General features: G+C 38.8%; 1 protein-coding gene across 4 annotated transcripts in view; it reads left to right on the forward strand.

Moving 5' to 3' along the window:
* WWOX (WW domain containing oxidoreductase) overlaps positions 1-12,524 on the forward strand; it is a 471,276-nt gene that overhangs the window by 88,030 nt on the left and 370,722 nt on the right. For all 4 annotated transcript variants that reach the window (XM_009090740.4, XM_050979041.1, XM_050979040.1 and 1 more), the window contains one exon: positions 3,624-3,712. In XM_009090740.4, coding sequence (XP_009088988.1) covers positions 3,624-3,712 — 89 coding nt within the window. The remainder of the gene's footprint in view (positions 1-3,623; positions 3,713-12,524) is intronic.

Genomic DNA, 12,524 nt, shown 5'->3' on the forward strand with positions numbered 1-12,524 from the left:
CCAGAGGCTACAGCATATTTATTAAGACTCTTCAACTCTGTATGAAACTGGAGCAGTCAGAAGTAATGGTGTCTGCTGAAAGATTCTTTATCATATGAATTTACTTTTAGTCATCTATTATTTATTTCAGCTATTTTATATGCCATTATAATAAATATTATGACAGAGAAAGCTTTTATGCTTCAACTTATTGTACTGCTCTTCACTTCCTTGCAATCCTTCAGGAAAATGTAGCTATGCTTTACCTATATTTAACGTAAATCATCACTTACATTTGAATGAAAAATTCACTATGAAAAAAGGCTCCTTCTTCAATACCAAGACACAAATACACAATCATGTTTACTGCCAAACTACTCTACCATGCAGTGTTCATTTTTAAACAATTTCTAGGCTGTAAAGTGAATGCATTGCATATAGTGAAATAGCTGCCTTTCGGGGGGTTTTCACTTTTGTGTTACTTTCTGGCTCAATAAGCATTTTTCTAGCCTGAGTGCAAAGTATAGCCAATTGCACTTAAGCATTTTTAATATTTTTGCTCCAATAGGGAGAAGCTTACATACAAAACTGAATAAGCTGTTTTCTGGGGCTGTATAGAGTAATGAAACTTACCTGGAAATACTGATGAAAGGCTTTTAGAACTGAGTGTGAAACATGAAATACAAGATAAATTTTTTTCTCTGGACTTTTCCAAGTGTTATTGTGTTGAGTTTAGGAAAGGACTCGTTTGGAACTGGAGATTGATTTGCCTTTGGCTGTTTCTTCAAAGGCACCAAGTTGATGCCTGGACATTGTTAGCCTTGAACTGCTGGTTGGGCTTCATGAAACACAAATACCTCCATCCCAAACTCAAACCTCTCAGTTCTGGCTGAGCTGGATTTCACAGGGCTCAGCAGAAGGGTGCCCTCCCCTTGGGTCTGCTCTCCTCTGGCTCTAATCCTGGAGGGCTTTGGATGCAGGTGGGACATTTGTCCTGGGCACCTGCAGCAAGGACAGCAGTTCATTTCACACAGCTTTTCAGTGGCATTGTGTAGTTATGAGCCTGTGGTTTAGAAAAGAACTCTTTAAATTATTCTGCTCTCATCTCAGTATCTACTTTCTCCTTAAATGATGTAATTGAAAATAAAGTAGTAGAGGGAACATTAATACCTTTGGTCAATTTAATTTTCAAAATTCTGGAGTTTCCTGCCTTAGTGTATTGATTTGATGATGGCAGTTTAAAGACTGTCTCCTGTATTTGGGAAGGTGGCAAGTCTCATTTAAGGTTTCACAACATAAAATCAGGCATAATTCAGCACTGAAAACATGTGAGGTGAAATAGTGAGAGACATCAGCATAATACAATTATGACACATTAGATCAGGATTTGCAGCACACCATTACCAATCAGTTCTGACTGCAAAGAACAATTATAGTTAAGATGCCTTTTAGCAAAAATGATTTTTACTTTTATTTTTTATTAAAACCCCCCATGTTCTTGTATACATATCACAATATGTGACACCAAGGCTTCTAGGGAAAGAGGGAAAACATTATAACAGAGGTAATTCTGAGCTACTGTAAGAAAACAAACATAAAACCTTCTACTTGTCATTTATTCTTACATTATTAAGAACATACCTTGCAAGTATATTGCTTTATTTATAGGTTTTTAAAAAGAGGTATTGTGGTATAATAACAGTGAGAAAATTTAAATAAAAAAGAATTTATCCTAAAGGTTTAGCATTTCACAGTCTCAAACTGTAGTAGGAATTGGTCTGCAGAAAACCTCTGTGGGGTAAGAGGTGCTGGATCCTCAGCTGAGGGGACAATCTGAAACACAAAAGTTGGGGAACTTGCCTGAACTCATGGTACATTAAGCTCATTTCTTCCCCAGTTGTGCTTGGAGAAAACACTCACACCTTCAGAAGCTGAGGTGTCAGATTCTGGGTGCTTTGGATGTGCCATTCTCCAGTTTTTCCTGTGAGGAAAACAGAGTAAATGTGTTTGTCTGTGCTCAGTATGTGCCTTCTGTGTATGTGAAGGAAATACAGGCTGCAACCATCAAGGTTTTAAACAGCAAAAGCAGGGAGAAAGTTGAAAAGATATTATGATTTTTCAATTTCTGATTTTTTTGTTTGCAATATATTAATCCCCAAATCAGGCCAATCTGAGTCTTTTTACCTTTTATTTCAGAAAGTATTTTGAAGGCTTTATACTTCCTTTTTTTCTTTTGGACTTGAAGTACAGACACCTCTTTTCTGTTCCTGGACCCAGTAGCAGAAGCCTGATGGGTGACACCAGGAGGAAAAGCATTACCTGAGTGATGTTGTATGGACTTGAGTCCTTGTCCCCAGGAGGACAGTGGCTGTGTTTATTTTGCTGCCCTGATAAGTCTGGCTGGAATGGGACCAGAGGAATTGGAGTGGTGATATTCTGTTTAAACCAAACCTTTAAGGTAGTTGGAGCAGGCAGGACGGGTACTAGCAAAATAGAAAACAGATGTAGGGAGAAAAGTGCCAGATGTAATGAAATGGGGAAATCAGATGGATCACTTGAGCCTGGGAGACAATGGGAGACTCTTCCTGGCTTCCTTCTGAGCTGACTTGTGTGCTGCTGTCCTTTCAGCCCTCCAGCAATGCTCGTGGTGTAACCTTGTAGTCCCAGCAGATCCCTGGTGCAACCACCAGCTGCTCGGTTCTGTGATCACTTCAGTGTTGTGATGAAAATAGGTACTCATCTTTTGGTTCATTTTGTTCTGAGATTTGGAGTCTCAGAGTATCTGGAAACAGAGTTCTTAAAGCTGAAGATCGTGCTTTGGAATAATTTGTCCTCTCCTAGGTGAGAAGTTTACTTTAGGTAGACACAGAATTTCTTTTGAAGACAGAGAATCACAGAATGGTTGGGTTGGACCTTGAAGCCCACCTGTCCCAACCCCCTGCCATGGGCAGGGACACCTTCCACTGTCCCACGTTGCTCTAAGCCCCATCCAGCCTGGCCTTGGACACTTCCAGGGATGGGGAGTCCATGACTTCTCTGGGCAGCCTGTGCCAGGGCCTCCCACCCTGACAGGGATGTGCATTTATAATGTCCTGGTAAACTCTTACTGTAGAAAGCTCTGTGTAGACTGGTCTGTTATTTTCTGTAGTCATTTTATGCTGTCCTTTATATCACCTACTATGAAAAATAGATTTTTTTAAATTAATATGGACCAATCTCAAGTTAGCTGTTTTTTATAGAGTATTTACTGGGTCTTTTTTCCTACTGGTATGGTGCCTAAAAAATAGCATGTATTGAGAATAGCACTTACTCTACTTTTTATTTCACGAGTTACATAAGTTTGACTGTCAAAATCAAAGCAAAAAGATAGCTATTGACCTTAACACTGCCTTGAGTCCATTCACTGCATTTTATAAAGCTGTGCATTACATAGTGTGTGTTTTCAGCAGAATCACCAAATCACAAATGCTGCTTTTGGCACTAAATGTTGTGCTTGTCCATCCCTTTTGATGATTTGTATTCACTCTGGGGTTATAATGTTAAACAAGGGAATCAGACAAGTTTCATAACACATTTACTGTAACGTGATACTGTGAACTGAACTTGCTGTTATTTATCCTTTTTTATATTTTCTCTTGTTCCAGCACAAAGCCAAGGTAGAGGCAATGACCTTAGACCTTGCTTCTCTTCAGAGTGTGCAGCACTTTGCTGAAGCATTCAAATCCAAGAATCTGTAAGTACTCAGAAAATTAGATGTAATAATTTCTTGTTATTTTAATGTCTTTATCAGCTGAGCACAGTTGGCAGGATCACCATAGTTGGATGGATCACCAACTGCAGTGAGTGAATAATCTTTTCACAGGAATTTTTTTCAATGTAAATTAAAGATCATTTGTTTTCATACAAAAAAAAAAATTACAGATCTCCTATTATTTGATGTGCAGCCCCACTTTTAAAGGGCTTTTTTACCCTGTGGCTGTTGAAAGCTGAATTGCATAAAGACATCTCAGGCAGCTGTTAACAGTTTTGCAGTGGTTTGGCAGAGGTTAGGGATGAACAATTAGTGCACCGCTTGTCTTACTTTGTTTTCTAACCTTCTCTCTCTCCTTTTCATTTTTAAAGCTTTAAAAAACCACAGCCCTATGAGCCAGACAGCTCCATCTTCCAGACCTGTATGTGGAATAGTCCGTAACAAAAAAAAGAAAAAAAAGGGGAGAGGTTGTGAAAATGACATCACTTAACAATAGACAAATTTATATGGAGATAACCAGGTTAGATTCCAAGTGGTTCCTTTAATTTAGCTTGAACAGAGCAATGAATGTCTGAACTGAAGAAATTATTTGAAAGCTTTTAAGTTCCTAGTCTCGACAATAAATTCCACACTTTGTGCTTTTATCCACAGTTTGACCCATTGATTGTTGTGAGGATTCAAACTTAGCTATTTTCTGCAGGTATTTCTGTAACTGATATGCATCTTACTGTTCTTCTCCAGAGAATATGACCTCTTAGCTTTGAAAATACATTGTCTTAGAGAAAATATATAACAAAGAGTGTTTCTTCACTTTTGAAACACTGCCAAAGCTAAATCTCACATGAATAGACAGATGACATTTTAGTACTTATAGGTCTTTCAGATTCAAAGAATTGTCAAAACTGACTTCTAACAGAATTTCTCTTCTGCCAAAATCCTTAGTATCAATATTTTCTTATCATGTCATCTTTGTATATTAAAATTTCTTGAAAGACAAATCCTTGCAGTGCTGCTGCTTTAGTACTAACTTGGTTTGTGGTGTGAGAGCAGTAAGTGTTTTCATTTAGAATCATCATGCTTTTAATATGCTGCATTTCTTTAAATGTGTGGTTGAGTGGAAAGTCAAAACCACCCTTCTTCCAAATGCAGCTTTTAACCTGATTTGTGTGTTGTAGCTCATACCATGGTTGTCCTAGCTAGTCCATTAGGTATGCATGTTTATAAATCCTTGCAAGTGAACAGGCTTAAATCAATTTTTGCCAGAGAACTTCAGAAATGACAAGATCTAGAACCAGTAAAACCTGTTTTGTTTTTGTTGTCATACCCCATTCTACCAGTGTAGGTCAGTTAAGCTGCACTGGCAGTGATGGACAGGCTTTACTAATGTATTTGGAAAATAATTTAGTAATAGACAGCATTCAAAGCTTCTGCATTACCTTCAGGCTTTTCTGTCTTAAATATGTGCTCAGATGTGCCTGTGTCTGGCAGGACTCATATTATGTGGAAGTCTATGTTCTGTATCTGTTGTGAGACTTGTGGGGTTTTGACCAAAATGAGTTTCCAGTTATATTTTGTTTAAAGTCTGGGGCTGGATGGAAACCAGACCCCACACACTGCCTGTAGCACTGCATCTTTTATCTGCTGCAGATACAGAAGAGTCACCTTACAACCATCTGCACTGGCTGGAGGCTGGACTGGAAGACCTACCAGGTCTTTCTGGCCTCTGATTTTTTTGTGATTGATCTGTGTCTGGGTAAGTTTGGAAAAGCAGTCATGTGGCAGAGGCATCTTCTTGCTGCAGTGGTGGCTGATGAGTTTTCCAGCCCTGGTGAGCCCTGATGACCTTTGTCTGTCTCCTCATTTCTTGGTTTTGCTGCAGTGTCCAGAGGATTTTGTCATGTTGGGGATTCCTCTGCACCTGGGGCTTTATGAGCAACTGGAAGGAATCTTACAGGCTCCAGTGACAGACTGAGCCTTGTTCTTCATGCTTGGGCCAGGCTTGTCAGCTGGCAGCCAAAATTTCTGAACTGTCCTCTAGGAGAAGCACCTTGTGCTGGAGTCCCCCTGTTCCCATGAGGGACCTGTCACTCCTGTTAATGAGTGCAGGAAATACCTTAAGAGAAGAGTTTTTTCTTTCTCTTACAGATTTCTCACCAATAAAGCAGGTAGGAAAAGCAAATAAAGTGGGTGGTTTTTTATTTTTAATTTTATTTCCCAAATGAAACTATCATTTGAGTTCTGAGCTGTCTAGATCTTGGTTTCTAGGAAAAACTACAATACTTCTAAAATGTCAAGAAGAAACATTTTAATAAAGACCTGTTTTTTATTTCTCACAGCATTTTATGTGAAGAGGCCTTTAGTATTCAGTGGTGCACATCTTAAACTCCTCTGTGCAAGTAGTTATAGTCTCTGTTTAGTTTCTCCAGTGCACTGTTGGTTTCTGGGACACTGGTATTTTCCAGAACCTATTGGTCTTGGTGACACAGGACCTAATAAATGAGAATTTCTAAAACAGGCAATAGATAGGCATGAGTTCTGAAATTCTGCTTTTCTGGCACACTTTGTGGCTCTAGGTGCTATTTTTTGTCAGCAGATATAAGGGTGTGCTCATAGTCACACCACAGCCTGGGACCCTGTTCTTCCCTGGTTGACAGCAATTCTAAATATTCTTGAAGAACAGATCTGCTTCTGGATGAGAAAACTAAAATGGAAAAATAAAATGGAAAACTAAACTTCAGAAAAAGGATCCCTAAATTTTATTGAGTTGAAACCTTTGCAGCTGGGGAAGCTGGGGGTGTTTGGATTGCAGAGAGGAAATTGCTGAAACTGTGAATTTCTTGCCTTAATCAAATAAGTTGTAGAGAAAAAAAGAAAGCCTTCTTGAATGTGCTTGGGAATCTGAGAAATTGTGGAAATCATGTGAAGAATGAAGAAATGTCAGCCCCTGCTCAGCAGGAATTTAACAGGGCTGGTTGCATACAGAAAACAAATGGTGCAACAGAGGGAGCCTTGAGAAAAGCATAAATAATAAACAGGAGGAAATAGTTACTCTGAAAAGAAATATTTAATATGAATTGGAATAGTACTTTAAAGGCTAAGGCTAAGAAGCCTTCCCTGTTTGAAAGTAAAAGTCAGATGATTCATCTATAAATTATCATACTTCTGAGATTTGGTAGAAATCTTTTATTCCTACATGGATTTGTTAGGTGTTGCAGACTTGTCCACAGATAAAATCTGAGCTCTGAATATATAAACACTGGTAAATTATGCCATATTCCTATAAATATATTCTAGAAAATCCTTCCTCCTCTCAGAAAAAAGAGTTTATATTTTGTTTGCAATATCTATACTCTTGAGTTGATACAGCTGTTTCTCTTTCTGAGACTTTTTTATCCATGCAGAAGGGTTTTGCTGATTATTTAAGATCCTGCAGTTCTGTGATTGCAGCACTCAAACGTTCTCTAGGAGCAGGACAGTGCCCTCCAGTTTTTTCTGGTCTCACAGTTAGAAGGATTTGGTGGGCAAAATAAGGTAAAAACCTAAATTAGTTGGATCTCCCAAAGTCACCTTAGGGAGAAGACAGAATAAAACAATATTTAATTAATATTTAATCTATCATTGCAGCACAACCTGAACACAGTGTGACTCCCACATAAAATGGATGTCCAATGAATAATAGTCCTCAAGGATTTCTAGCAAAAACTTTTTGGGAGAAAGCCAGCTGTCCTTTAGTATTCAGTATTTCTGGCTTGTTTTCTGCAGAGACATTCCCCCATGGATATTTCCACCAGGAGTGAATGAACTCCATCTTCCTTCCTTGTCAAGACAGCGCTAACGTTAGGATGAGAGTGGGACAAGAGATCTCAGAGCACCTAAATGGCTGGATTTGTTCAAGTTGCTTCTTTTAGATGTATCAAGTGTTTCCCCTCTGCTGCTTTCCAGCTCAGGCAGTTCACTGAATGTCTCTGTTATGGAAAGTCAAATAAATGATCTGTTTGTAATAATGTTCTGGGCTAAGATGGGTTTGGCATGAGCTGATTTCTGTGCAGCTGGCAGAGGCAGACCAGCCAATCTTTCATATTAGTGTTTTGGAGCTAAGAAACACAGAATTGAATCTGCTGTGCATTGAGTGGGCATGATGTGAGGAATTATGGTTGGTATTAATCCCCCTTACAGGCAAAATGACAGCCCTCCTGTGATGGCAGAGAACACAGCACTGGAATTCAGTCAGGGTCAGTGCTGGATGGCTCAGGGTCTGTGGAATTGGTGTTTGTGGATGTGGCACCTTGGTTTTTATTTCTCAGTTAGATCATCCCATACTTGGCTGAAACCTGCACACTTTACCTGGGGGACAGCACTGATGTTTCAGTTCTAGGATCCCCAGGATAGGACCTGTTGCCAATATTTCCATCCATGGTGTCCTGGCATGTGCCCAGACCTCATCGTAGGAACACTTCCATGATCAAAACAGCAGGCAGGAGGGAGCAGTAAAGTTAGAGATGAAATTTTGTGTGCATTTGTTCTTTTCAGTGGTGCATGGTGCCACTTGGTTTGAATTAAAGTTGTCTTCTGCCAAACAGTAAGGCTTTAATTTAATGTTCTCAGTGTTTAGGAGAAAAAAGCTGAAGTCATCCTGAAAAATCTTGAATTTCTCCAAAGACATGAAACAACGTTTGCCAATAGCTACTGCTTAGAATTTTCTGAATTGTTAGGAGCAATTCAAATTATGCAGGACTTCCAGATGTAGATCTTTACTGCAGTTTCTTTCTTAGACTTTAAAACAAGATTTTTTTTTTTTTTTGTGGTAAGAATTGGCATATGCTAACAGTTTATTCACTAATGATGTGTGTAGAAATATGGGAAAGACAGCAGTTATGAATGATGGCTCTCCATTTGGAAGTTTAGTCTCTTCTTATTTTCCTAACCAGACCCAATGTGGAGTGGGCCAGGTTTTCAGCTGGCCTCCCTAGCTGAGGCCCCAGACTCTGTAGCTGCATTCATTCTTCATGCTGCAGGCAGAAGTGTGCTGAAACCTTGCAGGTGCAATTAAGATTTTGGAGCCTGATGAAAAGTCAATCCAGAATGCGATTTTTCTGCATTTCCATATATTATAACTGACATATTACAGGTTTTTTTCTTTAATTCCAGTTGAATGACAATTAAATCATAGATATTGTGTGTTAAATTCTATGCATACCTGAAAATACATAAAATGGGATCTGCTTAGCAAATTGTTACAAATATAACTTAAAAGGTCTGGAAAAAATGAATATATGATTCAGATGAATTCTCAGTGATGCCATTATGCCAATAGGTTTCAAGGTTGTGCAGTCAATGTGTCTCTATCAGACATGATTGTTGCCACTGCTTATTGTCTTTCCCAGCCTGAACATATTTTATAGCACTGTAGAACTCTGTTAACTCCTTGCCATGAATAGAATTACTTTCTGTGAATTAAAACTAGTGACAGTTGAGATGTTACATTTGTTTTCTCAGCCTAGAGTATGGTTGGCATGCTGGCAGTGCCACTGAGGCACAAACTTCTGGACAACATTTTGCATTTTGAGATATCAAAAAATACCCACATTGAATTAAGGAACATGCATAGTTCAGAAGTTACTCTTGCAGACAGCACATATCTTAAATTTAAATAAGATCAAAGGCTGACTACATTTGAAACATACATAATAATATTAGGGTAAAACTTTTTTTTCTCTTTGTGGTGATGCTGTGCCTTATTAAAACCTAGGGATTGGTTTTCTGCAGAAATAGTTTTTCTTTTTCTCCTTTCATCTGGTTTTAAGCTCTTGTACACAATTTCCCCTTTGTGGTAGCACGTGTCAAGTCATGTGAATCCAAAAAACTATTTCCAGTACTTTATAAATGAAAAATTAAAAATCTCAGAATCTTAAATCCTTCTCCCTTTTCCTGGAGGCAGAGATCCTGATGTTTTCATCAGATCACCTTTCCTTTCATCTGCTCTATCGTGAAAATACCTTTTGCCTCAAAATATTTCTTTTTTTTTTTTAAGTAAAGTTCACATTACTTCACCATAACTTTTCCCAAAGTTGCATCTACAAAAGATGATGAAGTTCTTTTACACATTACTAACAAAAGGATTTTGTTTGGTGTTTGTTGCAAAGCTTTGACTACAACTGTGCTGTCCAAAATTTCCAAACCTGCCACTTGTCTTTGGACACTCTGCACTCACTTCACTCTGCCCTAATGAAGAAGCCTTGAAAACCCCCCAGGGACTTTCTGCTCCCTGGTTGCTCTGGTGCACATTTTCAGCCATGTCTGTGCCTAAATCCAGGGTGAGTCCAAGATGGCTTGGGGCTCTGTCTTCCTAAAAATTTCCACAAGATGCACCAGCTGTGAAAGCTGTTTTGAGCATCTAAATAAGCAAAATATGCATGATTAATATGATTAATAACTGATTAAAGCATATTCTGTCACAAATATACCAAGGATCTTTGAGCATTATGGATTAATGAGTTTTGAGAAGCTCTGTGTGTTTAATTGATGCTGCCTTCTAAAAATTCTGAATTATAAGGCCAGAGTATTTAATTACATATACATTAAAATATATTTAGTCTATTTAGTTAAATGCTTTCTAGGGGAGATAATTAAAACACAGAAGGCAGAGTCTTCTGCTCCTTGGGTAGGGAAGCCTCACTGCTGGCCTGAGACTGGCCATGGATCTCAGAATCCAAAAATTGGTGTAATAGCCTGAAAAGGCTGTATTTCTTTATTAGCTGTTCCCCAAATCCCAGAGGATGTCAAAGTACATTAATTTCCATCACAGCATGGAATCTTTCAGGTCTGAATGGCAGCACACAGCTGCTGTAGGGCTGTGTGTGAATTCTGTTACACTCTATAATCTCTGGGCAAAAAGGGGAAAGGGAAGAGTCATTGGCAACAGAAATGCTCAAAATCCATGAGGTGTGTTATTCTTTAAATGATCAACCACGGTCCCAAAAACATTTTCCAAGGGTTTAGCTGTTTTCAAGTGAAAATATTACAAATATTTAATAAAAGTAGTAATTTCCTTTTTTTTTTTGGTGGTGGTTTGTTGCTTTCTTTTTTTAACAAACTCATTGCAAACTCATATGCAAACTCATTTGTATATTTGTATATTTAGAAGTACATGCAGAAACAAAAAAAATCATTCTGTGGTTATTACAAAAATGAATATTTCTTTAGGTCTGGCTTATGCTTTTTTGTGACTCCATGTGAATGTGTGTAAATAATGATTTTCTGACAGAGCTTGAAAAAGATGCACTTTAAAGCAGCAAGTGTCCTTAGGTGGGCTGCTGAATGAAAATTACCAGATTCTGGATATTTTCAGTGCTGTTGTCTCTTATTAATTTCTGAAGGTGCAGGATGATGTGGGGTTACTGTGGTAGTTCTCCCCTCACCGTATATGTAAGAAAAAATAATAAAGGGGAAACCATGACTAATGTTTTCTGTTGAGTTCCAAATCAGTTGAGACCTCTGTTCCTTCTCCAAACATTTATGAAATTGTACACTGAAGCTTCTAGAGAGGTAATGAGTAATGATGGAGGGATGGTTGACCTCTAGGCAGTATGCAGATGATGTATTAGGAAGGCACAGGAGCAGCTGCTCATGGTAATTCCCATGGATGTGTTTTGAAGGAAGAATCAGAACAGCTTCAGTCCACTCCCATTAATCTCTTAGAAGTGGGGCAAAAGTGTTTGCTGATCAACAGTGTCAAATCCTGCAAAGAAATCCACCAGGATGAATTGCAGGGAATTTTCCTTGCTTCTAGCAGGAGGTCATCCATCAGGGCTCTGAGTCCTGTGTTAGAGGCTTGCCTTAAAATGAAGCCTGTCTGACAAGGATCCACATTTCTGTCAGCTGGCAGTTGGCAAAAAGGGCATTTTTGCTGACCTTTTAGCCAATATTTTTCTAAAAAAGGGAAGATAGACATTAAGCATTTTGTTTCTGAAAGTTATTGAGTTAAGCCGTGCTTTTTTTTCCCCCTTTTACATTGAACCAGTAAACATTGAACTATTTTTGTGTCAGTATTAGATTATACATGGTTCTGAGTTTTCCTGCTGCTGTCTGAACCCTGACTTAGTGATTTTCTTGTTGCTTGGTTTCCTGTCAGTACTGTTTGTGAAACTGAGGGGGGTTTCTGGGGATGGTTGTTGAATTCACCCATTTTCTGGAGAGCCATAAGCCTCCCTTGCCTGTTGGATATTCCCTTTTGTATCTAGGCATTCCCTCATGGGAAGAAACACAACTTTCTGACTTTCAGAGAAAGCAGCCTGGGTGTTCAGGGCTATGGGGTGGAAAAGTTTGGTGGGCTGTGACTTTGCTTCTTTGTGGAAGAGAAGTCACAGCTCTGCCTTCTTTACTGGCCGTGACTGAGGTCTACAGTTGCTTGTGGGACTTTGGGGATATGGTGAGGCCTTTTCTGTTGAATTTCTCTGTAATTCCAAACAGTGTGAACTTTTCAAATCACTTGAGAAGTGCCCCAGATGGTGTGACATTCTGCTTCATGGGAAGATTTGAAAGTATTCCCTGTGCATACTCTCTGGTTAACTATTTCATTGCGTTTGAAATGGGAGAACACCAAAGCCAAGAACTCTGTTGACATTTTGGTGGTGTTTGTTTAACCTCCTAGTGCACAGGATACATTTGTTGAAAAATATTATTCTTACCTTTGCAAATCATCAGTAATTAATTCCCTTGGAAATATCTACTGCTGCACACAGCCAGCTTGGGAGGCTGCTGACAGATCACAGTTTTACTTCAGGTGCTAACAAAT

This window comes from Serinus canaria, chromosome 11, assembly GCF_022539315.1.
Source record: "Serinus canaria isolate serCan28SL12 chromosome 11, serCan2020, whole genome shotgun sequence".
Lineage (NCBI taxonomy): Eukaryota > Metazoa > Chordata > Aves > Passeriformes > Fringillidae > Serinus > Serinus canaria.